The sequence below is a fragment of the Lynx canadensis genome, chromosome A3 (genome assembly GCF_007474595.2).
Source record: "Lynx canadensis isolate LIC74 chromosome A3, mLynCan4.pri.v2, whole genome shotgun sequence".
Taxonomy (NCBI): Eukaryota; Metazoa; Chordata; class Mammalia; order Carnivora; family Felidae; genus Lynx; species Lynx canadensis.
The window spans coordinates 117,109,909-117,137,445 of record NC_044305.1 but is presented as its reverse complement, the minus strand read 5'-3'; the positions used below and the strand labels follow the sequence as shown (position 1 = coordinate 117,137,445).

The 27,537-nt window shown below is 51.8% G+C and overlaps 1 protein-coding gene across 1 annotated transcript in view; it reads left to right on the top strand.

Annotated features, from left to right (window-relative positions):
* The window catches only part of PLB1 (phospholipase B1), a 121,617-nt gene that overhangs the window by 76,239 nt on the left and 17,841 nt on the right, over window positions 1-27,537 (top strand). The window contains exons 31-49 of the mRNA XM_030311818.1: window positions 173-233; window positions 1,094-1,152; window positions 2,041-2,114; window positions 6,888-6,931; window positions 7,565-7,673; window positions 9,125-9,176; window positions 9,565-9,645; window positions 10,162-10,227; window positions 11,061-11,161; window positions 12,196-12,277; window positions 12,941-13,045; window positions 14,154-14,249; window positions 14,784-14,855; window positions 20,781-20,846; window positions 24,019-24,079; window positions 24,842-24,900; window positions 26,844-26,911; window positions 27,158-27,201; window positions 27,415-27,514. Of these exons, the coding sequence (XP_030167678.1) occupies window positions 173-233; window positions 1,094-1,152; window positions 2,041-2,114; window positions 6,888-6,931; window positions 7,565-7,673; window positions 9,125-9,176; window positions 9,565-9,645; window positions 10,162-10,227; window positions 11,061-11,161; window positions 12,196-12,277; window positions 12,941-13,045; window positions 14,154-14,249; window positions 14,784-14,855; window positions 20,781-20,846; window positions 24,019-24,079; window positions 24,842-24,900; window positions 26,844-26,911; window positions 27,158-27,201; window positions 27,415-27,514 (1,400 nt within the window). The remainder of the gene's footprint in view (window positions 1-172; window positions 234-1,093; window positions 1,153-2,040; window positions 2,115-6,887; window positions 6,932-7,564; window positions 7,674-9,124; window positions 9,177-9,564; window positions 9,646-10,161; window positions 10,228-11,060; window positions 11,162-12,195; window positions 12,278-12,940; window positions 13,046-14,153; window positions 14,250-14,783; window positions 14,856-20,780; window positions 20,847-24,018; window positions 24,080-24,841; window positions 24,901-26,843; window positions 26,912-27,157; window positions 27,202-27,414; window positions 27,515-27,537) is intronic.

The following is a 27,537-nucleotide window of genomic DNA, read 5'->3' as shown; positions in this document are numbered from 1 at the left end:
GTGCGGGTTCTGAACTAGGTTAGCGGATCCCAGCCTGGGATCACCTAGGGGGCCTTCTTCAGTGCCCCTCCAGGTCCCTCCCACCCCCGGGTGGGACCCAGGAACCTGTGTTTGGTAAAGCTCTCTGGGTCCTTTTCAACCCGGGATTCCAGGATTCGTTCTGTGCCTGTAGGGTCATGGGAGCCAGCTGCTGTGCAGGGACAGAGCTCCTTCTGCCTCACCGCCCACCTCAGGTAAGTTCCTCGTGAGACACCAGGACCCCTGGGCCCTTCCACGAGGACTCAGGGGCCAATAAGTGCTCTGACAAGACTTGGCATATGTAACTAAATGACACAGGGCTAGTGCTTGCTTCCTGTCTGGGTGGTTGCCTGGGATATGTCCCTGCCTTGTCCCCCTCTGCCCTGCAGCCATGTCATTAGCCAGCAGGACCCGTGGTGGCCAGGCCAGGAACCATTTGCTGCCTTCTCATTCAGCCTCCCGAGGGAGCACACGTCGGGGGGCCACATGAGTTCTCCCTCCCCCAGTGGTGTGACGGCACTGAGGCCCAGAGGTGGGGGTGGGGTACCCGGGGAGTCCCAAGAGTGAGCCAGCTCTGCAGGGTGTCCTGTGGTCCCAGACTCTGCAACTTTCTAGCCCTACTTTCTAGTAGAGAGATTTGGGACAGGGAAAGCCCTGACATGATTATTTCTCAGATTTTGGGTGAAAACCCAGAGCCCAGCTCTAAATGGGCTAAGCACCAGACTCTGTACCATATCTCAGATGGTCTGGTGCCCATGCGGTCCTGTGCTCAGGTCACTGCTGGCCTCCCACACCACCACTGGCACTGAAGCGGTTGATTCTACTCCGCCCTCTCTACCATCTGTCCATCCATCCATCCATTCCCTCTCCTTCTCCCTCAGCACCTCTCTCCCCATAGGTCCAGGACTTACCGTTGGGTCTCTTTATGGGAAAATTCCTCATATAACCTCTGTCGGCCTCCATGGCCCAAACACACGTGCGGGTCATGTTTCCGGTCTTGCTTAAAGCAGGAAGCCGTAGGCTCCGACTACAGGTTCCTTCCCACGGACTCAAGCGCGTCCACTTGTCTTTGCAGTGCACACCCTGAGACCGGCAGATATCCAAGTTGTGGCTGCGCTGGGGGATTCTCTGACCGTAAGGACTCTTGGGCCCCAGTTGGGGTGCGGTGGGGCTGTGCCAGTTCCAGGGCCTGCACCCCGGCCTCTGTGTCGCCCTGCACCCCTGTCCTGGCTCTGTCGATCTGAGAGCATGGCAGTGGTTTGATTTTGCAGCCACTTTGTCAAGCAGGTGTGCAAGAGGAAATCTTTCTCGGGGGTCAGCTGAGTTGCTTCAAATAGTGGAGGTTTTGAACGCCTAACGACCCTTTTTTTTTTTTTTAATGATTACAAAAATAGGTCGTTTCAACTCAAAACAATCTTCTAAACCTACCTGTGGGGGTGCTCCTTTCCCTTTGGATTGTGCTTTGGATTGACTCAGCCCCTCTTTCCATCTTCATGGAAAGCAGCAGAGTCCACAATTGTGGCTAAAGCTCTGTTCCTAAGTTCCAAGAAACAGGGCCCTTACCACCCCAGATGACCGATTGCCTTACAGAATGTCCCAGAGGGAAAGAGGAGACGCGTGCAGTGTATGAGAAATCTGTCCCCTGCCATCCACTCCAATCTATAGGCTCTTTCTTCATGCTTATCAAAGAACTTAGGAGCATAATGGCTGGTGGTAATGATACAGCAGCGTCTCAGATGTGCGAAGCACTGGGGAGTTTTCAAAGCTACTTTTACAGCTATGATCCAATTTGGTCATCAGAATAATCCTAGGAGATCAGCAGGTCATGTCCTCAGTTCAGTAAGGAGACAGCTGAGATTCAGGGAAGGCAGATAGCTGGAAAGGAAGTGGCAGGAGGTAAGCCTGGTCTCTGACTCCCGGTCCAGGGTCTGTTCGTGCCACGTGATGTGTGTGTTGGGAACCGCCTGTGTCCCTTTCCTCTGACTTACTCATTTTCCTACGTATTTTGGTATATATTCAAAGGCCGGCAATGGAATTGGCTCCAAACCAGATGACCTTTCTGACGTCACCACTCAGTATCGGGGGCTGTCATATAGGTAATGTTAAACCTGTACCGCCTCCCTCCCCAAGTTCACTCTCAGAACCTAGACGAGGGGGTTGTCTCTTTTTAAACACATAAATACCAAAGAGGAAAGGACCAGGTCTGGAAGGGGCTTTCAGAAGGAAAACCTGTATATTTCTGCAAAGTGTGATCATACGGTGAATGGAGAAGATATTTTATTGATAACTTTTTTGCAGAAAAAGAAAACCAGGGTTCTTGTCAGACTCCTGGGTCAGCAAATCCGACACAAAATGCACCTGAAAAGCACCAAACTTTTGAGTTTTCACCTGCCTGTTTGTGTGTGTGTGTGTGTGTGTGTGTGTGTGCACGTGGAGATCTCCATCTGGTTACTGTCTCTGTGCATTTATCCATGTCATTCTGCACTCACACCTCTGCCTTTACATGGATGTACACATGTGTCCAGAAAACTCTGAAATGCGATACACCACTTCGAGAGGAGATGACCAAGAGAGAGTCATAGCCCCTGAGACCTTCCTGTGTGCCTGCAAGATACCAGGCACTGAGGCGGGTGGGCGGTGGGCGAGGGGACGTACAGGGAACACAGACAAATGCCCGTGCTCAATTGGCAAGTGCTATTCAAAAATGAAAGATGCCCGCCCGCGGACTACAGGAAGAGAGAAGAGGGAATAATCAACCCTGCCAGGGGAGAGGGAGGCTTTGCAGAGAAGGTGGGAATGGACAGATTAGCAATTAGATGAGAAAGGGCATTCCAGACGGGGAGCAGAAAAGCTCGTGGTGCGTCAGGGGAGCGGGCGGATGTGGGTGGGTTTTCTTAAGTTTCTTTCAGTTCCCCATGAAGTTCACGTTTGTGGATGCTTCACAGTAACAGGCAATTAGCTCAGAATTCAAAACAACTAGAACAAGGCCAGCCAGGAGAGGGCAGAGTGCTAAGGAGAAGTTTTGCAGCCAGACCACACACTCGCCTCCTCCCTTTTCTGCCCAGTGAATTCAAATGGAGCGTTTCTTTCTGGAAAGGGAGAGGGAGCCATGTGGGGATGACCGAGACTGTGGCAGTTCTCCCGCCAACTCGGAGGACAGCCCCAGAGGGGAAGGATTTCCTAGGGGGGGAGCAAGGGAGAGAGGGCCCCGGGCGTGGGTAGCAAGAGGACACCATCCACTGAAATAAATGCCTCCCAGCTCCTGGGGGACCCCCAGGTTGCCCCAGCCCCTCAGCGGGGTAGAGGGGCTCCAACTCTGAACCAAACCAAGCGTCGCCATCTAACCACCGTGCCCCAAATGTTACTGAGTCTGTGTGAGAAAGGAAAGCCAGAGAGGAAGAAAGCAAGCAGGGCTTATGACATACAATCGGGAGACAGCGTGAGCGACAGCTGCACTCAGTCTTAGCTGGAGAAGGGTCACAGCGTGGGGAACAGAAAGTAAGGTAGACAAACCGGTCAACGGGGGGTTGGAGCCACACCTGGTGGGGCAGTCTGGGGAAGCCGGGTGGTGTGCCCCCCCCCCCACACTACTGACAGTCCAACTGGACAGATTCCTGGGCTTTGGATACAAACAGGCAATCTTCTGCTAGATGTTTCTCTGTAGCAAGGGGAAAAGTCAGCCATTGCTCTATTTCTCCCTGCAGGGGAGGCCAGGTGTGGCTTAATGTTTCAATTTTCTGTATTCAAGTGGCTGTTGTGCCTTTAAACCCTTTATTCTAAATGTTTCAAATACTCGGGCCACCATCCACAAGTGTTACTGATGGAAACTCTGGGTCAGAGCCTGAGATAGTTTGACACTTTGGTAATATATACAGTGTTTCCCAAAGAGTGTTCCATGGAACACTAGCCTCCTACATTTTCCTGACAAGGGCAAAGTTCTTTGTATTGGGCAGGGAACATTACCTACCCTATCTTTCCTCTGGAGAACTCACATGTATATTAGCATATTAAAGGCTCTGAGAAGCTCTGCAATGAAGACATTTGTTTAAATTGTATCTGTTTAATCCAGTGTTTCTCTTCATCCCAGAAACCTTTCTTTATTCACAATACCGATTAGTGTGCGCGCGTGCCGTGTGTGTGTGCACGTGCACACACACACACACACACACTTCACCCTCACCCCTGCCCCCTCCCCCACCCCAGGAAATGTCCATGTAGTAGACTGACCTGAGAAAAGCAATTTTCTGAAGCCATTAAAGCTTCCGGATTGGAAGCAATAGGCAATGAATGATTCCAGGTGAATTAAGGCTCTAACTTTAGCCTCTGCCTCCAAGGAGACAGCAAGTGGAGAGAGGGGGCCGCATACATTTGGAGAGGGACCATGACCCAGAATTCTTGGGAGATGGGTTGCTGTGAGCAGGACATGCAGGAGGAGGCTTAGCTGTGACTATTTCCAAGGCCTCTTGATCTGTGAGAACCATACAGTAGTGACAGGTGCCAGCTTTAGCTAGCTTAACTATGTGGCAGGCCCAGAGGTCTTTTGAGCATTGCTTTTTCTTCAGTTGAAATAAGTTTGCTTCTTCAGGGCCACCTGAGTGGCTCAGTCCGTTGAGCTTCTTAATCTTAACTCTTGATCTTGGCTCAGGTCTTGATCTCAGGGTTGTGAGTTCAAGCCCTGTGCTGGGCTCCATGCTGGGCATGAAGCCTACGTACAAAAAATAAAATAAAATAAAGAAGTTTGCTTATTTGGCATCAAAAGACCAAAATAAAATTTACTCACCAAAAAACAACAAAAAAACAAAAAGCTTTTTCTTTTCATTATTAATTAGGAGTTCAATCTTACTGAAACTCCTTCCACAAATGTCATTGAGCATCTACTCTATAAATCTCTGTGCATTGTGGGTGATGACAGATGAACAAAACCCAGCCTTTGAACTCATGGTTTAATATAAATTACATTAATTGGAAGGATCTCCTATGAAGGAGCTCTTTCATACACGTCTATTTTCTTTTATGTGTCACATAGTCCTGATCAATGAGGGCTTAAATATTTTTGTTCCTCTATACTTATCTGTGTGATTCTCTTTTCTCCTAGAAGTGTTCACCCAGAGATTTCTGTAGCCTCTTGGTGTTGATTAGCTATGGCATTTGTTTTAGAACAAAGATACTTTTAGACAAGAAATTACAATAAAAAGTACTTGCTGTCTGTGTTTAGGTATATCTCTAGGCTTGTGTTTATACAGTTATTTATTTTTTATTTTTTAATGTTTATTTTTGAGAGAGAGAGAGTGTGTGTGTGTGTGTATCCGAAGCAGTTTCCATGCTCTGAGCTGTCAGCACAGAGCCAAATGAGGGACCCAAACTCACAAACGGCAAGATCATGACCTGAGCCGAAGTCAGGCACCTAACTGACTGAGCCACCCAGGCGCTCCTATATGTTTATGGAAGAAGAAAAGGAGGCAGAATTAGAACACAGTGATTGGAGGAGGTACATGGATTTCTAATTCCCTCTCAAATGTAAAGTATTTTGATTAAGTGCTTTTAGTCCAAAGAAGGACGGATCAGAAAGCAGCTAAAGCAACTGACTTCATGCAGAGTTGGAAAAGAATTAGAAGCTCAAACAAATGTCCGATCACTGGCCAAGCTAGGTTCAGACATGGGTGAGAGTCAGGAGAGAGATACCTGGGTAAGGTAGAAGGGCAGGGCTCACGGGGCTTCTTCCTCTCTACCACCTGCGGCTGCTGAGCCTCTGACTTGACCACCCTCGCAGGAAATAGTCTTCTTCATTCCAAGCATTTCCTTGGGTGAAGAACCACCGTGACTTTGATTCATGGCCTGTCCTTTGGAAGTCTATACTGGTGGGCTGGTTGCTGATGCTGTGTTCTCAAAATCTATTGGCCTGGAATAATACGCTGGCATTGAGCAGGGGAGGGAAAAAAAAGAAGAAGAAGAAAACACAGTAAATACAGTACATCTGAACATTGGACTTTGTTAAAATAGAAATACTTGTCTCCCGGCCTCCCACATGTATTCAATTTAAATGCATGAAAGGAAATGCAATTTTGAGTGTGTCTTGAGGTTAGATTGAGCACCATGGAACTAGATTCAAGTGGATGAAATCAGATTGGATTTTGGAAGGTGATGAGAGGCCATCGCCCGAACCTCCCGAACCTCCCAGTGAAATTTACCTCACCACTGGGCAGGGAAGACCTAATGCGTTTTCCAAAGGTCTACAGCTCAAGCTGGTTTTTGGGTTTTTAGTTTTGTTTTTAATTTTTGTTAATGTTTGTTTATTTTTGAGACCGAGCAGGGGGGAGAGAGAGAGAGAGGGAGACACAGAACCTCAAGCAGGCTCCAATCTCGGAGCTGTCAGCATGGAGCCCAACACAGGGCTTGAACTCACGGACCGTGAGCTGAAGTCGGACGCTTAACCGCCTGAGCCACCCAGACGCCCCTCAAGCTGGTTTTTAGTGACCTTTCAAAAGTTAATTCACCCCTGTGCACCTCAGCTTCCTCCTCTGTAAAATGGGGAGAGTCTATAGCATAAGTTTGCTGGGAGGCAGTAGGTAACTAGTGTAGAGAATCTAGTTCATGCTGGGCTGGGCACATAGCATATACTCAGCTAAGCGTGTTCCTTCCTAAACTGGTGCAAAAAAAGAAAGAGTTCTTTCTTGCCTTTAAATCCTAGATTTGAGGGGAAGCAACCCACTGGGGAAATTCAAATTTTCTCAGACTTTCTCCACATGAGGAGGTTGCTAGGCCTGGCACATCTTGCAGATGCTGATGGCGTGGGCGCTAAGAAAGGTGGGGTGCTCTTTCATAAAGTCTAAGTATTGATTCAGTCTCCCTGGTTTGCTCCCTCCCTACAGTTCGGGAGGGGATGGCTCCCTTGAGACCGTGACCACCTTACCAAGTAAGTACCCACCAGGGGCTCGAGTCTGTTCACTGGTTCCCCCTGACCCCTGGGCTTCCTGAGTGCCCCTCAGCTAAGAAAGAGGATGTAACATCATCTTTGCGGGCTGCCACCGAATGGGAGGAGAGGCCCGTGGACAGGTAGTTGAGGGGGTGGAATAAGCACTGATTTGGAGCCCTGACGCCTGGGTTCAAGCCCTGGCTCTTCTCTGTGCTCGCCCAGGGCAAGGTGGCCTAGGCCAAGTCACCAAACCTTCTGAGGCTCAGGCTTTTTCAACTTGTCCAGAGGGAACAGAGACAATCCAATGAGGTAGTGAGTAGTCCCTGCACCGTGAACTGTGAAAGGGAGAAAAAGAAAGGGAGGAGGGAGGGAGAGAGGGCAGAAGCAAGAAAGGGAGGCAGAGAGAGAAGGAAAGAAAAGAAAGGAAACGGAAAGAGAAAAGAAAACCTGAGAGGCTCTTGCTGTTTTGGTCTACCAGGTCATTTCCACTCAGCCCCAGTCCCTGCCAGGCACACCCTCTGCCTCCCTCCCCTCACTGGAGATGGTCACGAAGCCCACTCTGGACCAGACAGAGTGGACCTTCTGGCCTTCCTCTTAAAGTCTCCGTGTCCCGTTCACCCCCTTCTCTCCCAGATATCCTTCGGAAGTTTAACAGAAATCTCAGAGGCTACGCGGTGGGCACGGGTGACGCCAATGGCACAAATGCCTTCCTTAATCAGGCTGTTCCTGGAGCAAAGGCTGGGTATGGCGTTCGGGGAGGAGGGCCTGCGGGGTAGAAAGTGGGAGGCACATGGTCGCTCGCCTTTGAGACTGTAATGCTGGCCTCCATGTGCAAAGGGGACATTCGTCCGTTTGCAGCGGTGATTTGAGAGGCCTTCAGCCACTCTCTTCCCTGGCTGCCCCTGTGACTAAGGCCACAGCGGGGAGGCTCGAGAGGCGGAAGCTGGGACAGGAGCCCCGTCCCTGGAGGCTGAACTCCTGACCTTGCTTCATGGGGTGACGTGTTCTAATCGTGCAGCGAACCGACTGACCTTATCCCGGTTTTAAAACTCACCGCGACACAACGGTGCCAGCGAGCTTCACTCTCCCCAAAGCCTCACAAGTGGCAGTTCCCCGAAAGCATCAAGGAGTGCCAGCAAATGAACAGACAAGCCAGAATCTCCAGCCTTGGAGGCTGCTGGGGCCACATGTCATGGCCTATCCCTAGTCCTGCTATGGAGCTAATAGGAAATGCAATTGAGAAGCCAGAGGCAGCTAAAGCGGAATGCTCAGCACCCCCCTCCCCCAGGATGATCTCAGGAGGCCCCTCACCCTGCTCCTGGTGGCCCCAGCTGCCCGGGTTTCCTTGCTCCTGACCCAGCCATCTGAGCCTCCATCACACTGTCACCTTCCTGCTCAGGCCCACGCCCTTCTAGCTGATGGACACGTCCTTCCAACCTGCTCACTCAGCCGGGGAAGACCTTTCTGGGCGGCAGAAACATCTGGGGACAGAGGGACCCGCCAGCAGGTCCCAGGGGATCATCATGCTGTGGCTCCATGTCACCCACACCTGTAACAGGGGCCTGAACCAGTGGGGCGCTTGGGGTGCTTGAGATCTAGTCTTTCCATGAATTATCTATCAACCCAGGCACGTGCGCAGTATATGTTTATTCCCCACCCCATTCTAAAAGGAGCATCTTACTAAGTTTACCAAAAACATACGAACAAGTAACATGTACGTTAGGAAAACCACAGCCACTGGTGGTGGGGAGATGGGGAAGAAGCAGCTGTGTCAATCTGAGCCTTTTTACAGTTATCATGCCTGAGCATCAAACTCTCAGCTTCCTAGCACCCAGAGTAAAAAGAGAAAGCATGTTAAAACGTTTATAGATCTGGTTTCAGGATCTATACTGGTCCTTCACAGGAGATCAATGGAATCCCAGAAGAGTCCTAAAAAGGAGACCATGAGTAACAAAGACAGTTGACAATACCCTTGACTACAGCTTTAGGACAAACATACAAGTGGCTTTTCAAAGGGTTATTTGTTGTAATAAGTCTTCAGAACAGGCAAGTAGCTCCTTGTCCTTGAGCCTCAGGATCTCTGGCAGTTCATGCAATGGGGATAATGCCATGGAAACCTCCAGTTCAGGCCCTTTAGGAGGAAAAAAATCCAGGCACTGTTCCTCAGTAGGACTGATTTCCTCTCCTTCTCAGGGAACTTATGAGCCAAGTCCAGACTCTGGTGCAGAGGATGAAAGATGACCATGTGAGTCGGATTTATGGTTATTTTTAAGCACTAATTTTCTAACCCACTGAAGTCCCCAAATGGAGTGGTCTGCCATGAAAACAGTGAGCCCTGTCACTAAAGGCATTTAAGCAGTGGTAGGACAGCCCATATCCAAGGCCCTGGAGGAGATTACACCCATGGTGGTGGGGGTGGGGTGTCATCACTGATCACAATGATCTTGAAAGTCCCTCCTGATGCTAAGGTTCTGTGGTCTATAAATCAGCCTCTAAAATTCTTTCAGCTCCGAGATTCTGATTCTATTATTTTGAGTGGGCAAGGAAGTCTTAGAAGGTTGACTGGATTTCCTAGAGCTGTGGCCTTATTTGTGTGTTTGTTGGAAATCACCAAGCATTTTCCTCCTGTATAGAGAGTGAATTTCCACAAGGACTGGAAGATTATCACGGTGCTGATTGGAGGCAGCGATTTATGTGACTACTGCACGGATTCGGTAATGGGGGCAGCCGGGCCTACTCATTGCTCCTGACATTGACCAGTAGGCTTGGGGGTCCTCTTTGAGAACAGGCCCTGGAACCAAGGCTGGGACTGTCCAGCTATGCCTGTGTGTGTGTGCGTGCGTGCACGCGCAAACACACACACACTCACACTCCTCTTACCCGTGACCCTCAGATTTCTGGCTCCACCTCCAAGTCCCAGGTGGTAGATGTGGTGCTTCTACTCTCCTCTTACAATTCCACAAAATCCAGAAAGCGTGGAAAGTGTGTAGACCCCCACAGCGGGAGGGAGGACCTGTACATTCACCTCCTAAACTAAAGCTTGTCTTCAGGCTGGCCCATCTTTGGTGACAGCAAGGAGTCAACTGTTCCGATTCTGACACGATGAGCTGGTCACAACCAGGGGCCAGAGAGAGAAGAAGTCCTTTGCGTGGAGCCGGAGGGGAGCCTTCAACTGGCCTCCTACCCTCTCCCCTGAACCAGCCCCTCACCTCCCTCCTCTCTCTTCCCAGAATCTGTATTCTGCAGCCAAGTTTTTTGACCATCTCCGCAATGCCTTGGACATCCTGCATAGAGAGGTGAGTAGGGGTTCCCGCAAGGGGTTCTTGAGCTGGACACAGCTCAAGGATGTGGGGGGTAAAGGTGGATGGAGACAAGAAGGTGAGATGCCCCCTCCCCTAAAGGAGACAGCCAGGGGCATGGCTCCTCCCCTTTCTAGAGTTTGGGCCCTACCCCAAGGAAGCCTATTCCATTTGGAATCAACACAGAAGGATCTCAGGCTTGAAGAAAAGTAGGCAGCTCGTGTGCTAATCATCCCCTACCACCACCTGGGACATTGCCTAGGGGCAGCAGCATGGTGGCTCCCAGGCTGGGCCCTGCACTCTGAGCCGTAGGCTGTATCTGGAGCAAGCCCCTCTCTGGTCCTGCTCCCAGGAGCTCATTCCCTTTCTACCCCCCCCCCCCCCCCCCCGACATGGGGAAGCCGCTCCAGCAGCCCAGTGGGGGGCACTCCAACCACCACCTGCTTCTCTGGGCAGCTGAGTCTTCATGCCTGCTCGGCAGAGTGGGTCCAGGTTGGGCTAGAGGGAAATGGCAAATGGGGCACCTATCCCAGCACATTTGAAGCTTGCTGACTGATGGCTGAATAGAGCTGAACCATCAGGAGTTGGACTCCGGTCTGCCATATTGTCCCACGCCAGGAGGCGCCACTCATGCTGTAGCTCATGTGGGCACCGTAGCCTGCAGGGACCTAGGCGGTCATCTGTGTAGACGCCTTCCCAAGACTCCACTCAGGGACAACTGAGCTGGAGTTCTGTAGGGACCCCGGAGCTAGTCCCACTTCTGAGGACCCTAAGGCAGTTTGAGGGAGAAGCCCCCAGAGCCCCTCTCTCACCTGCAGCCTTTCCCTTAGGTGCCCAGAGCCCTGGTCAACCTGGTGGACTTCATGAACCCCAGCGTCATGCGACAGGTGTTCCTGGGCAATCCAGACAAGTGCCCTGTGCAGCAGGCCAGGTAGGCAGGTGCTGGCTGCCCCAGAAAGAGAAGCACTGACCCCCTGGTCTGGCTTATACAGTGGTGACTCCTCAGGGTCTTTGTGACTTGGTTTGTCTATGTGTCCAAGTCTGTAAAGGGGGTCTTAGGTCAGGAGCGCCCCCTTCTGAGAGGTTGGGGACATGGCCCCCCTTATTGAACCTCTGTGACATGGGAGCCACAAAGGAGAAGGTCAGGGCTGGGACAAAGGCTGGTGTTTGAGAAACAGTGTAGCCCAGCCTGTGAAAAGGGGAACCGTGTAGGGATGTATACGTACGTGGTCAAGTTGGAACAGAAAGTGAGGAAATGATCCACAGAATTCGGTTACCTTTCCGGGGAAGGAGCAAATTGGGGAACTTCAGAATGGGTGTGTTTTGTTTCTGACGCAGGGTGAGAGGTGCACAGGTACACGTTTCGTTCATCTTCATACCTTATATGTACATTTATTTATTTAACCAATAGTTTCACAGAACCAACTGTGTGCCTGGCACTGTTCTGAGTACTTTAGAGATAACATCTGCTTTAACATTAAGTGCATTTCGTGAGCGTGAAATAACTCATGATGAAATTCATTCAGACTCATTATGAATTCACAGTTCACGGTGAAGGGGGACACAGTGAGACACTAGTGTGAACTAAGGAGGTATCCGAGGGCGTGAGCATCAGAGGCCCCCAAACATAGGCTCCCATACCAAGGATGCATTTTAATTTTATTCTTAAGAATTCAACACTGAATTTTCATTGCCTAAATTCATTTGTTCGGCATAACTTGCCACAGGCCCTGTGCCGACAGTCAGATACTGGTTCTCTATGAGTATGAGAGGGTGTTCACTCACGTGCCCTTGGGACTTTGTCCAGTCCCTGTGTCAGGCCGGGAACCTGCCCCTGAGAACAGGCATCAGAGCCGCGGGGCACATGTGCTCCTAAGGGGGGCAGGGGGGGCGGCTCAAGCGAACAGAACCAGTTCTGACCAGAGCTTCAGCTCCGGGTCCCCCTGCCTCCCCCTCTTTGTGCAGCATTTTGTGTAACTGCATTCTGACCCCTCGGGAGAGCTCCCAAGAGCTGGCCAGGCTAGAGGCCATCACCCAAGCCTACCAGGTGAGACCAAGAAAGGCACCATCCGGGGTGCCCTCCCCCTACTCAGTCAACACACCAGCGCTTGGGGAAGGGAAGAGCTATTCGAGGTTTGAGGACATCACCATCTGGGCCACTTCCTCTGCCCCACCTCGCTGAAGTGTCTCAGGCACCTTGGTTAGAGTCATCCCAAAGGGATCCAGGTGACAACGCCCTTGTGGCCCAGCTGCCCTCGGTGGCTTAACCCCGTGCTCGGCCTGAAGAGGTCAGTAGTTCTAGGTGCTCCATGGGTGGGCCTTTTCCTCCCCTGCACCCTGGAGGCCCAGCTGCCCCCGTCCCTCCCCCGTTCTTTCCTCCTCCTCACCAGGCAGACCACAAACAAGGGGGTTAGAGGCCCTGAGCCTGTGGCCTTCTGGAGACCCTGCTCAGGTTTTTATCCCTTGTGGGACTTCCTGTCAGGCTCTTCAGATTTTGCAATTCCCTTAAAAGAAAGGTGAACCAACCGGTTTCCAATTCTCTGGAAAGAGATTTGCAGTCACACGTGTTTGTGCTCTTGAGGGAAGGGCTGAGTCACCCTCTCATGCGGGGAGATGGGGCAGGGGTGCTACCCACCACTCCCTTGCTTCCCCCACTGGGCTTTCGGGCCCCCCAGGGCCTGTGTTGAAAGCACCCCGCGTGTACCCACAGAGCAGCATGCGTGAACTGGTGGAGTCAGGCCGCTATGACACAAGGGAGGACTTCTCCGTGGTACTGCAGCCTTTCTTCCGCAACATCCGGCTCCCCGTCCTGGCGGTACGCTCCCTGTTCTCCCCGTTGGGATTCCTGGGAGGAGGAAGAAGAAATTCAAGGCAGAGTTGCCAAGGGCTTTCAGGAGAGTGTGAATACAATGGGGAAGAGGCAGGCAACTCTCTGGGTGCTGGTCTGGCCGTACAGCCTCCTTGGGCACCTGAGCTGTGTTCCTAGAGGCAGCCGGATGTGGGATGTTTTCATTACTACTGATAGTGACCTCCATTTTGTTAAGCACCTGCTATGTGCCAGGCCCTGGGTCTGCCGTAGTAAAATCTTCACAACTACCTTTGAGAGGAGTGTCTTCATCCCCACATAACAGGCTCAGAGGGGTGAAGTATCCTTCCTACAATCACATAGGGAAAGAGGGATGGAGAGGCAAGATTTGAACATATCCAACTTCAGATTATACACTTTATGCCACACACAGACCACCGAAGTGATAAAGGAGGGTTCTGGGTAATGGGTCCCCCTACCCCCCGGCCATGCTCTCCACCTGACACACTGAGCCAAAGAGCTCTGTGTGTGCACTGGGGTGGGGACTCGGTTCTCTCCTCCTGGGCCTCCATCCACAGGGTCTCGCCTAGTTGGAGGGGAGCTGGAAGAGGCCTTGAGCGCCCCTGATCACCTCAAGAGAGATGAGGGTGTTGGTTGCCCTGGTGTCAGCTTTGCCCAGGCCTGCCCCAAAGCTCTGCCCCACTCTCCCCACCAAGACCACTGGAACCAGCTGACCAAGGCCTGGGAAGGAGCTTTTCCTAGCTGGCTTGCCAAGACTTCCTCAGGGACTAGGATCTCATTCCCTCAACCATGGCATGGGCTAGGGCATTGCACAACTGTGCCTAAAAATAAATATAACGCTTTTTAAAAACATTAAATAAGTGGCATTGTGGGGTCAGAAAGGAGAATGGGGGGTTGGGGTCACCCAAGGCTATTGATCTGTGGGATTGCTCTTATCTCCCTGTTGAGGTGAGCAGACCTTGTAGAAGGCCTCTTGGGAGCTTCCCTAGAGGGAGGGGGGCACCGAATGGCCAACCCCAGGGGTCAGGCCGATCAGCTGCGGCCCCCTCTTTACGCTCCATACCAAAAGGATCTTAAATCCATTTTTCTCTTTCAGGATGGGCACCTGGATATATCCTTCTTCGCCCCAGACTGTATCCACCCAAGTCAGAAATTCCACTCCCAGCTCTCCAGAGCCCTTTGGGCCAATATGGTAACATAAGTGGGGTATCCCTGGGGCTCTGGGGCTCTAGTCTAGCAAAGCACCAGCACCTATAGAATGGTGCCTGTTCCTGGCCTCCCTTTGCAAGTAAGGTGTAAAGGAGCAGTGGCTGGCCCAACTGTAGAAGTCTATAGAACCGAAAATACGGAGTCCTTAGGATTCTCGGATCAACTTCACTCTCTCCTTTGTGCTTTGAGCTGTGAGGAGGGACTCTCTTCGGAATGCCAGGCAGACCCCTCACATTCATTCAATATGTTCTACGTGCCAGCAGCTAGGCGAGGCGGTGTAAACCATGTTATCTCAGCCTCTCGCCAGGCCTGCCAGCCGACTCTCAGGAGTTTCTGAGGAAGCCGAGTCCTGGAGACGCGGAGACACTTGCCCAGTGTCCCCCAGCAGAGCCAGGAGATGAGGCCAAACCCCCTGACCTCAAGCTGTGAGCTGTCCCCGCTGCCAGGTGCTGCCAGGGAATGTTCGCTTCAGCGGCAGCAAATTAGTGCACCTGATCTCTCTTTTCTTCCCCAATAGCTTGAGCCACTAGGAAGGAAAACAGATACCCTGGACCTGATGGCAAATATATCCCTCTCCTGCCCTCCTCAGGTAATGGGGGAGGACCTGCCCTGCCCCTCTCCAGACACCAGAGCTCAGACCTTGCCCTCCCCTGGTCCTGGCCCAGGTGGACTTTAGAAGGTGAACAGGAGGACTTTAGAAGGAAGGAAGTGGCTGGGAACTGAAAGCAGAGGAGAGAGCGCAGAAGCCCTTCTTTGACAAGATGAGAGAAGCAGGTGGTGGGGGTGGGAAGCCCAGGCCAAGCAGAGGCAGAGGATCCGGACGAGAGCTGTGGGTTCATGGGAAGGTGGGGGTGGGGGCAAGAAGCCAGAAGTGTGGCAAGAAGGCTCATTTTAGCAACAGCGCTTGGGGCCGCTGGGAAAGTCTGACTGCGGGTCAGGAGCCTTCGTGAGAAGCCAGGCGGCTCTGAAGTTGTGGTTAGTGGTCTTAGAGCCAGGAGTGGGAGCTCCCAGCAGGGCCAGGGGTCAAATAGGAGAGCTGGCAAAGGGCACCAGGGAGCTGGTGGAGGAGGGGCCACTGGGGCAGGACTAGCTCAGGGCTCCTTTTAAGGAGGAAAATGTTAAGTGGTTGTTAAACTTGATTTCAGGCCTGGGGGGGGGGGGGGGGTTCCCACTGCCTTCAGCTCCCTTTCCTAGGCCCTGTCTTAACAGCTTTTTAACCAAATAAGGCGGAAGCCAGAGGGCCCTCAGGCGGGAGGTGGTTAAAGCAGAAGGGCCTGACCCAGCCTGACCCTTTCCCTGCTGGGTCTGGCGGCCTCACCCTCTCCTGCCCTGAGGGCTGAGCAGGAAATTGACTGGCAGCTCCCCCATGTGTCTACCAGGGCTCCAGGGAGCATGGGCACCCTAGCTCACACCCGTGCTCCCTACCTGCTGCCTCCCCCAGCCCAGCCTCGTGCACCATCAGGAGGGCAAGGGCAGTGGGAAGGAGGCATAGAGAATGAAGGCAGTGAGGGCAAAGGGCTGGGTTGCTGGGTCTAGTGCTTGGAGCAAAGGAATAGGCAAACGATGTAACACGGATGCCTCCTGCCCGGTCCTCAGATCTGCTGAAGGGCTGGGGTGAGGTCCCAGAGGGAGCCCTACTGTGTCAGGTGTAGACTGTTTAATTGCTAGGTCCTGAGCCTGTCCAGGAGTTTCCAGGGGAGGGGTAAGGCAACCTACATAATGGAGGCATTTGGGGACTCAGAGCAGTGGCTGTGAACCATACCAGAGGTATTTCAGTGTTTTGACAACCCGGATGGCCATCCTGAACATCAGCCATGGAAAATCCTCTCCGATCTGTCAATTGCCTTTCCGTTACATAGTAAATGTAATAACTCCTTCCAGGGACCGGTCATTCACTCTTCCTCCCCACAAACATTTATTAAGTACCAGGTCGGAGCCCAGGTACCGGGTCAGGGAGAGCTCTGTCACCATGGGCCTCAAGGGGACCTGTGCCACTCTCTGCCCCAAACCAGGCAAAGAGCCACAAAAGGGTGCCGCTTCAACCAGCACGTCGGGCCACAATGGGCTCTGCTCCAGCTTCTGGACTGAGCCTGACTGAGCCATTGGTAAGCAGAGGAGAGCAAAGCCAGCCTCTTAGAACTGCAGAAGCCCAGCCTGGGAGAAGCGGTTGCCAGGCAACCCCAGAACCCATTCCGAAAGGATCCATCTGTTGGCCAGCCCCGCTTCCCCACACCAGGCAACGCAGCACCCTGCGTCCCCCTGGCCCATCTGCTCCCTCCCGTGTGCCTCCGAGCTATATAAAAGTCCACCAACATCTCAGTGTGAGCCGACAGGGGCCAGGCAGCACATATTTTAGTCCTAGCTGTGTCTAAACATAGAGGCAACAGGCAGGACCCAGCGGGGAGAAGGGGGCCGGGATGGATGGGAGCACTGGAGGAGCTTTCTCGGCCTCCTCCCTGCTCCTCCCCCTGCCCTAGGCAACTGTGAGGTATTCTGCCAGGCGGGTCGGGCACTTAACAGCACTCCATGGATTTCTGTCAGACTTTCAGGTTGGACACATGATCTTCCAGCCAGCTTTTGATTAGCCGCTCTGTGGACTGCGACCGCTGTCCCCTGTCTGCTCTCATTGCCTCTCTGCCCACGCCTCCCCTAACCCAGGGCAGCCGGCTGTGGCTCCTCCCCAGGCTTTGAAGAAACCAGCTGGAAAACCAACATGGGTCTCTCTCTGTTCCTATTCCTCTTGTCCTCTCTCCGCCTTTGTCCGTGTTAACCGCCTTCTCCATGAAGTTCATCTCTGCCTGCATTCCTGGAGGCAAAGCCACCATGGTTGGGCTGTTTTTCTAGTCACTGTCTCTTCTTGTTTCCCAAATGGGGACATTCTCCCACTTTCCTGTCCCACCTCGATTCCCTTTTTCTGTCTCCACATCCCCTCGCTCAGATTTATCGGTTTCCACAGTTTTCTGTTAAATTTCTCTGCCCAGACTTCCCCAGCCCGTGTCTTCATTTCTCCTTTCTTAAACTCCAGTTCTGTTCTTCTAACCTGGGAGAGATGTTTCCTGCTGGGGTGCCCTGGGTGGCGTAAGGTTGCCCAGAAGTCAGCTTAAACGTATTGCCGGGGTATCAACAAAGCGGGGAACCAGAGAGAGACACCGAGAAGGGTGAGGACAGAGAAAGAGAGAAACTGAAATAACGTTAAGTGCTATTTCACCAATCTTTCATCTTGAGAAAAAGGAGAGGTCTGCTGGGTTCTCTTATATTTACTTTACTGCCTAGCAGGGTTTCTCTTTTGAATTACATATGGGGGACACTATTATATTTTGAATGCTTTGGGCTTCTAAATCCTGCCCCACCTCACCATCACCCCAAACTCAACAAACATCCATCCAAAAAATTATTTCTGAGTAAGAAATGTCAAAATAGGCACTAAATATTTGTCTCCCCAAACCGTCTGATCCTTAGGACTTCCCTATTTCTGTATTGTTGTGGTTTTCACAGGTCTGTGGGTGTGGGACGTCGGGTGCCCTATCTGATAGGAGCCTTCCTAGTGCCCCCCCCCCCACCTGTCGTCTTTTCCTTTCCTCCTGCCACCACCTCCATTCACATCCTCATCACTTTGTGTGCTAAACGTCCTGTGGCCCTTCCCACCATACAACAACAGAGAATTCTATAACCTTAGGATCTCAGCAGGGAGGGCCTTGGCGTCCTGTGGGTGGGATGTGTCCTGTAATAACTGAGCTATTCCTCCCAAGGCATCTCTACGGTGTCTACTTAAACTTCCATGCTCTCAAGGCCGCACCTTTCAACTGGCTGCCCAGTTGTGAAATCAGATTAGTCGGTCATGAACCAGCACGTTTGGAATGGGATGGGGCTGGGTAGAGAGGCCAAGGGCATTCCATATAGTACTGTTATGTCCTCCTTCCTGTCACTAGCACCAACCCCCACCCCCCGCACCCTCCCTCGTCTTCTCCTTATCTCAGACAAGCCTTCCAAACCCTGCCTCATGTGATAGGTATGCCCCCTGGAATGTAGGCCCCCTTTGGGTAGGTGCCTAGGCTTGACTGTACCCTCCTTGTTTGGTCTGAGCAGCACAGTACAGAAGAAAACCTCCACTCCTTCCCTGCAGAACCTCACACCTAGTAACACAGCCAAGACGAACATGACCTTCCCTGTAGCCACTGACTCACGGTGCTGATTCATGACAGGTGGCTGTGCTGGCACTGGCCACCCCAGGCAGGCCACACCATCTCTGCACGGCCCTGCCTAGGAGAACACACGCCCTGGTGCTGGCATCCCATCAGCTTCACTTTCTACCTACTGGTGTTACAGATCTAGCTTCAGAGAGCCAGTCAGACTCGCTGCAATCAGTCCCTTTTCCACCTTATCAGCTCCTCGCTAGGCCCTTCCACCGCTGTGACTCACGCATGCACTATGTGGTCAATGGTCAATAAACAAGGCTACCTCTCTGCCACTGCCCTGGACCTGTTCTCATTGTTCCTGCTCTGGCCTCACTCGCCACAGCATTCCAGTGTCTCCTTGACCTCTGACCCCTTTGACTCAGTCTCCCCTTTCTGGCCTCTCCCCCAACCTTTGGGTCATGTGACCAAACCGACTCTCCAGTTGGCCTTTCAGGACTCCCAGAAGGGCAGGGTAAGTCTTTGCCCCCTGGTTGTTCCTGTGCTGGCCACTCTGGGGCTAGCTCCAGCCCCCAGACCCTGTACCCAGTCAGGTCTCCCTTGACGTGGTGGGGAGAACCATTGGTGACCCTCCACGCACTGAGTCTCCTACTTGAGGTCCATATGTCCCCAGATCCTGTAGCCAACTCTTCAGCAATTACTGCACTTACTGGACACACTGGTCTCTGAGGCTTTACTTCCTCACAGCGTCATCTCTGCCTGACCGGGTTGTGAGCCTCTTTGTACCCTCCCCTCATCGTAGCACCTAGAACAGGGCTCTGAACACATGGGCCGCTTACACACACGTAGGTCAGTTATTTGTAGAATGCTCCCACATTGCCCTCCTCGGATGGGGAATGCTCAGTGGCTGCCAACAATATCAGCTGAGACAAGCCCAGTTAGCCATGGTGACGTGCCATCATGAGCCCTCCATGGCCTTGCATGCTTCCTGCCTTTGGCTCTCAGTACTCATCAGGCCCATGTTTCAGCTAGGAAGGCTGAGCCTCAGGAGGAGGGAGAGACACGTGGGGGTTCCGGGGAGCCAGGATCGGTGCCGGGCCTGCAGTGTTGCACATGCAGACTCAGTCCTCCAAGGCCACTGCTGAGTCCCTCACTTCCTCTTCCTCCGCCTGACCGACAAGCTCTTTCACTGGCCTGACCCTGCTGTGAGAAAGGCCTGTCCGGTCAGACCCCACTCTGCACTCACTACCTGCTCTCTACCTGGACCAGGTCCCTCCCCTGTACTGGGCCTCAGTTGCTCCTCATCTGTAAAATGGGGGCTTTCGGGGGTTGCAAACTCAGAGGCCAGGCCAGGCAGGAACACGATTGGGTGGATGGGACTAGGTATGGGACAGGAGGCAGTGGGAGGGCCGGAACTGAAGACCATGCACCTTTTCTTAAAGCATTCAGACTCTCCTTCTGTCCTCCCCACGCCCCTTCTTTTTTAACACAAGTCAGGCCAAAATAAAGGAGAACAAAACAAAACGTCTTCTGGCTCAGTTTAGTCCACGGGCAGTCAGTTTTCGACCCCTGGAACTGATCCCCAGTGACCCCCCTCCTCCAACATTCTGGTTCTTCTTTCCTATTCCCATTTTAACCTAAATGTTTAGACCATTCCACAGAGCACGTCTGGTGAAAGTGTCGGTGGCCCTAGGCCACTTGCTAACTCCTGGTCTCAGGCTTATTAACTTGTTCTCGCTTCTTATCATTTTTACATTTTCTCATTACTTTGTGTTTCCCCTGTTTCTCCTTTGCCTACTTCCTTCTTCCTGCTTCAATTAACCCTCACCTGCGACTGAACACACTTGGATCTTGACCGGGCTTGGGAGAAAACCAATTGTGAAATAGGTTAGGACATGAAGAGGCTGCCTCACAATAAAAATAAGACCACAGTACATGAAGCCAACCTGAAGGGAGTAAGACACAAAGTTCAAAGGAGGCAAGGGAAAAAAAAAGATGAAAATATACTGATAGTCAATACTTTCTGGAAAAGAAAAAAAATGCTATAATGCAGATCTCTTGTCGGAGAAGGTACAAAGGAAATAAAAGCGATCATTCTGAGGATTAGGTAGATAGACGTTCTGTTGCTACAGTGAAAACCAAACCCTAGAACCCTGAGAAGAACATGCACGGAACCCTTTTGAGGTCTCTGCACCTCCTGCCAAAGCTGTTACATAAAACCCTTCAGAGGATGAATTAAATTAAGTTTAGGCGGTTCTTACTATTGAAATGCAGACGAGTCGTGTTAAATAAATCGAGAGGACGGCATTGTTAGTCCTCTTTCCTAAGTAACCTTCCAGGCTGTCAGGTAAGATCTCCCTGTGGTTTCTGTTCTCTTTTAGAATGAGCCCTTCCTGAGAACTCCCCGGAACAGCAACTACACCTACCCCACCAAGCCGGCCATTGAGGTAACCCCTGACGCACGTCTGCCTCTCTCAGGGACAAAGCATTTCTACCAGCCAGTGACTCGGGGTGTGGTACGCTTTCCAGAGTCTGAGCTTAAGCAGAAATGCACCCTTCTTACATACTGGAAATTGGAATGTGGGAAAAAAAAAAAAAAAAAAAGGTTCCTGAACCATGAAATTCCCGGTTTGTCCTAACATGTTCTCAAGTGCTTACTGACATCAGCAACCAACTAGCCGAAGTGCCAGTGAATCGGCTTTCGTGGACCTTTGCACAGACCTCGTTTCTGATTAGGCTGCTCAGCCTTTCAAGCAGGGGTGAGGGGGAGGTGGTGGGTTTGATGAGCCATAGACTTCCGGTAAGGTGGAAGCTGAGTGGGAAGAGCCTCAGTTCCAGGGGCGGGGCCCAACAGGAAGCTGACACATATCCAGGTGGGTCCCCAGGGCTTGTCTGATTCAAGTCAATCGTTCTAGCTCTGAGGAACCCCGAAGGTTCAAGGCCCGTGGCTTTAGGGACTGCCTTCTCCAAAGATGGCCTGAAGACGCTTTGCCACGCAGGCCTGGTCCAGACAAGATCCGTCAGCCACCAGGACGGGGGCTCAACCACCAGTTTCAGCCAAGCACCTATGGCACATGTCCAGTCTTGGGCTGGGGGCTGGAGGGAACTCAGAGAAGTATCAGACATAGTCCTCTCCTTGAGGAGTTCGAGGTCATTCCATAATGAGCACTTACGACGTGCCTAGCGCTGCTCCAGAGAGACAGAGCAGACCAGACAGATGGGTTCCACCCCTCAGGGAGCTTACAATCTACTGGAAGAGGCATCCGATACCTAGCTCTACGCGATCGTTTCAGCTCTGAGGGCGGCTCCGTGGGAGGTGATTTGAGAAAGTGTGAAGGGGCAAGAGAGGGGTGGCAAGTTCTGATGAGCCTCACAGACCAGGCCTCTCTGAGGAGGGGAGCTAGGAGCTGGGATGCGCGTGATGAGAAGTCCCTGGCCATCTGGAAAGCCAAAGCCGGGGTCCCAGGCAGGGCTAAGAGTACAAGGGCTCAGAATGGGGCTGAGTTGGGGGACTGGAGGAAGAGACAGAAGGTCGGAGTGGCTGTGGGCAAGTGAATAAGGGGGAGGGCGGTAGGGTGGTGAGCTCAGAAGGGTTGTCAGGGCCCAGGTCACAGTGAATCTGAATTCCCGAGGAAGAAGATGAGGCTTCAAGTGGAGAGACGTGGGAAGGCCCTGGACCTTCTGGGAGAGGGGAACACAATCTGGTTCACTGTGTGGAAAGATCTCCCTGACTAGTGTGGGAAATGGGTCGAAAGCAGCAGGAGTGAGTGAAGACCTTTCATAAGCCAGCGGGAGCGCTGAGGCTAACTTGTATGAAATTCTTCAAGGACTGTTAGATGCTGGGCTCTGGGGAAGGAGCCATGTCAGTCTCACGGCCGTCCAGCTTCTCTGGATTCTCTCAGGCTCCCATCAGCCCAACCGAGGCTTGTCCCAGACAAACCATGGCCCCAAATCCACTATAACCGAAATGTCAGCTGCATCCTGTCAGCGAGGCATTGATTTACTTATCGGATTCCTGACTGGAGCAGGCACTATGCTAAGTGCTGGGTAGATGAGGTGAGCAGAGAGCTCTCTGCCTGCCCTCTTGGATCTTACAGCCTCATGAACCTTCACTTCTGCTGCTAAAAGTTAAACCCCAGGCCTAGAAGGTGTTATTTTTTTCAATACCTTGCCATTTAAAGTAGCCACAGACAAAAATTAAAAATTTAAAAATTTAAAAAAATAAAAATAAAGTAGCCACAGACAGGTACCATCAACATGACCGAGGAACTTGTTAGACATGCCGAATCCCGAGCACCACCCCAGTCCTACTGACTCACAATCCGTGTCCGACAAGACCCCCAGGGGATTCGGGTGCCCTGGTGCATGGTACAGCACGTGGTTCTTCCCTTGTGACAGATGAGCGTGCTCAAAGTCCAACCTGCATTGGTTACGGCTGCAGGGAGCATGCTTGTCTCTGGCTCACCAGCTAGCTGAGACATTTCTAAAGGGTTCCCGGCTAGAGAACTTCTTTGAAGCTGCTTTTTCCCAGATGTTTGTCCTCTGCACACAAGCATGTTCTTGATTTCAATAGATTTTCCACATCAGTGTGATGAATTTATCCCAAGAGCAACCTCTTGGGATAAACTCAACTCTATCAGATTTAAGCAAATAATATTTTAAAGAGGTTGCATCTTTGCTCCCTCGGGAGAGGAGACTTTTCAACAAGGCTGGTCTTTACCATCTGCTGACTAAACAGAAGAGGTGAGCGACAGAAGCCTCTGGCAGTCACACCCCCAGAGAATCAGTCACCCAGTCGTCACCTGTTTGCAAAGCCCTACCATGCGTTCAGCACTGGGCTTGTCCTTCAGACCCTCCTGGGGACGTGCAAGTGTTGGGGACTCTGGGGAAGAGACTGTTTCTCCTCCAACGTACTGACACTGGTCATTTCTGTGCCCTGTGCTTCCCACCCCATCCCCTCCTCCAGCGCCTAGAAAATGTGCTCTGTATTCTAGAGACAAGGGAATCTGACTAAAGGCATCCAGGTTACAGGCATTAATTTATACACACACAGGAAATTGGTTGGCTATTAAGTTAAATATGCAAAAATATATATACACACGAGCAAAAAAGATATGCGGAAAGCAGGAATGTTACAATGGTAAAAATTTCATGGTATTTTCCTAAAAATATTCTAATATTGTTGTGGCCCCAGCATTGTACTCAGTGTCCAGTGGCTGAATGTTAAACGGCAACACCAAAACCTATGTGTAATCTTCCATTAGGGCATCCGAATCTATGTTCCTTTGGGAGACCACCTGTAGCACTTGACTGTTTTCTCCCCCCTTTGTTGTGACTGCTGGCTCCACAAAGAGTGTGGATGAGTTGAGCTGGGAAGCACTGAGTATGCGTATGTGTGCCTGCGCATTATGTGTTTTGGGCAAACTGGTAGATACCCAGTTTCTCCTGATTCTCCTCTCAGACCATCTACAGTGAATGGTTCCTGCCCACACGTGATTCCCTACAGGGACACAGTTCTAGCCTCCATCAAAAATTCCTTAGCCAGTTCTCCCTGGACCAAAGCTAACCCTCCTGCACAATGAGTTGTGGGTGTTGTTGTCTTTCCTCCTGTTGCTTTAGAACTGGGGCAGTGACTTCCTGTGTACAGAGTGGAATCCTTCCAACAGCGTCCCCACCTCAGGTGAGTGGAAATATCATCATTATCCCCTTCAGTTAAGGACTTTGCTAAGTGTCAGGTTGGGGGGACACCCTACAAATACACCTTGGAGCCTTGAGCAGACATTGCTGATTCCCGTGCAATACGGATCTCGATCCTGGGCAGTCCATGAAAAGCTAGCCTGCAACCACTGCTGGGCTCCCAGGCCTCTCCTTAGATCACACTTTTTTGAGAGAGACAGAGAGAAGGAGAGAGAGGGAAAGAGAGACAGCAAGCACAGGGGAGGGGCAGAGGGAGAGGGAGAGAGACGCCCAGCATGGAGCCCGACGTGGGGCTCGCTCACAAACCGTGAGATCATGACCTAAGCTGAAATCAAGAGTCAGGTGCTCTGCTGACTGACCCACCCAGGCATCTGCACAGATCATACTTCTCATCCCTGTTTAGTCCCGGTGGCAGCCCCTCAGGCCTCCCTGCCCAGTAGGGAAGGTATAGTCAGGGATCGGGGCCCTATCTGCCTATGCTCAAGACTCCTGCAACCAGCACATTCCTGGACTACCCCAGTGTGAATGGGGTTCCTCTCAGGATGGACGATAGCCATCAAGCCCATTACCCTCAGTGCCCTGGTTGCTCCAAATGGATGGAAGAGGCAAATTTGTTAAGTCTGAAGCTAGAAATAAATCTAACAGGGGCCCGAGGGACTGTAGCAGAACCTCCAACTCCTAGTTAAGCTTCTACTTTACACGGAAGAGTCTCCCTGATCCTCTGTCTTTTTCCTGTCTCCCCTAGTCCATGAGCTCCGGCCGGGAGACATCAAAGTGGTGGCCGCGATGGGCGACTCATTGACTGTGAGTGCTGAGCCAGGAGGGGCATGGGCACCCCCTAACCCAGCCAGACCCTGTGTAGAATGCACACTTCTTCCACACTGGCTTTGCATTCAGCACTTAGCTGACAGTACTGAGAACCTACCTGTGTCAGGCACTGAAACCCAGCCAGGCAGCCACAAGACCTCACCAGGCAATCTAGAATGCTCTGCCCCCTGCCCTTCCATAGTTCTGCTCAAACACAACCTCTTCTGCGAGGGCGCCCCTCCGTCCCCACTTTCCTACTGTTCCCAAGCATTTTACCTGTGTATTATGGCATAGTTATCTCAGTCTGCCTGCCTTTATCAGGGAACTCATCTCCAACCACCCAGACTCACAGAGTGGTGTGTGCAGGGCGGCGGGGGGGGGGGGGGGGGTGGTTACCTACACACTACTTAGCACCCCCTCACCCCATTTGCAGATGTGTCCTTTGGGGGCAGAGAGAGCCCAATCCCTACATATAGTGTAGTTTCTCTGCACAAATTGTATTAGCTATTGCTGTATACAGGATGCTCTGCTAACCATTCTGAGGGAAGTATGAGATGTGGTCATAATCCTTAAGAAACTTGTCAAGCTGGAAAACTAAGCAACTTACACAGAAGGAGATATATAATCATATAGGCGACACACGGGCCTTTTAAAATCAGGTACTCATTTCTGGAAAAACAACTTCCCCATGTGCGTGTGAATGTGGTAAATTTTGATACAAACATGGAGAAAGCTTTGGAAGGATAAACCCCAGGGTCTTAACCGTTAATTAGCTCTGATGATGTGTATATGTGGGTAGGGGTGGGGGAGAGATGTAGAACAGGTGGCAGGAGGCAAGATTAATAAGGTGGGGGTAGATTGTTAATTTTTTTACATTTTTTAAATGTTTATTTTCGAGAGAGAGACACAGAGCATGAGCAGGGGAGGGGAAGAGAGAGAGGGAGCCACAGAATCTGAAGCAGGCTCCAGGCTCTGAGCTGTCAGCACAGAACCCAACGCAGGGCCCGAACCCAAGAACTATGAGATCATGACCTGAGCCCAAGTTGGACGCTTAACCGACTGAGCCACCCAGGTGCCCCAGTAGATTATTAATTTAAAAAAAAATCTTTGTATCATTTCACTAATTATAATGAACATGTATTACTTTTGTAAGTTTCAAAGAGGAATTTCTTTTTTTTTTTTTTTTTTTTTTAAGAGAAGACATTTAGAGAAAGCTTCATACAGGAGGCTGAAACTGAGAAGAGTCTTAGAGGAGGAATTAGAGATTTAAGGACTGGAAAGCGGGTAGTTCAGCTTTCCCAGCAAGGATGCAGTGGGTGGTAACTAGGTAGGCTGGTCCAAGGACTTCATGCTTCAGATCAATTTGCTTACACCTGAAGGTTTGTGTGGACTAGAAAGCCAGGGGGTGAACGAGGGAAGGGAAGTAGAACCCAGATTGTGGTGAGCTCAAAACATTGGTAATGGGGTTTGGCTTTGACCAAGTGGTAGGAGAGACCCACTGAAAGGCAGAGTCAGGAGCGGGGAGGGGTGTGAAGAAAGAGGTGGGCTCAGAAGTACAGGTGGGCACTCCAGTGAGAAGGGAAGAGACACTGGAGACCGTGGGGTCAGGTGGGAGGCCAGAGTGTCATCTACAACAGGAGGCAAGAGTCTCACTTAGGAATGTAGCACAGAGGACAGACAGAAAGGGATGGGAGCTGGAGAGACTGGGAAGGAAGAATCTTGATAATTCCAGGACTTGGTTATGAGTTATGTGTAGAGGAGTAGGGAGTCAGGACAACCCAGAGATTAAGTGGCCTGGAGAAAAGCTGGTACAATCTTCAGAAAAGGTAAATCCAACTCCCCACTGCTACGTGTGCCAGGGTCACAGGGGCCCTTCCCAGTCCCCTCGGCCTACACCTGGGCTCAGCACAGGTCTGGAGCCTTCTCTTCGCCTTTCACAGACAGCATTGGGAGCCAGACCAAGCAACTCCAGCGACCTACCCATGTCCTGGAGAGGAGTCTCCTGGAGGTGAGGATGCTCTCCACTCATTTTCCAACAACGACTCCCCCCGCCCCTGTCACCCCTCCAGAGACCAGCCTGGGTTCCCACAGTCTGGCCCTGAGATGCAAGGAGGCTCCCTGATGCTCATGTCAGTCCCGAGGGTAGTGGGAATCCTGTGTCAGGGGCAGACTCTCTGGTTCTGACTCAGAAATATGACGACTGGTGGAGAAGCAGGTCAGGGTGACCCTCACACACGTGCTTTCTCTTCCCCAGCATCGGAGGGGACGGCATCTTGGACACCCACACCACACTGCCCAGTAAGTAGCAACACAGAGAAGCACCGTGATTACGCCCACAACAACCCCTTGCTGAGGCCAGAGCCTCCCCCTGAGCAAGGGCGGAGAAGGTCATCTGCAAGGAGGGGAGTCCACCAGCCCTGAAAAGACCCAGACTGGTCCTGCCCCACGCCTGGGCCCCGAGGCGGCACTCTGTCCCTCTCACCTGTGCTGTCTGCTTCACCCTCTTAAAAGACATTCTGAAGAAGTTCAACCCTCACATCCTTGGGTTCTCCACCGGTACCCTGGAGGAGACAGCAGGACTGAATGTGGCCGTGGAAGGAGCCAGAGCTAGGTGAGTAGCCGTGGAAACGGGAG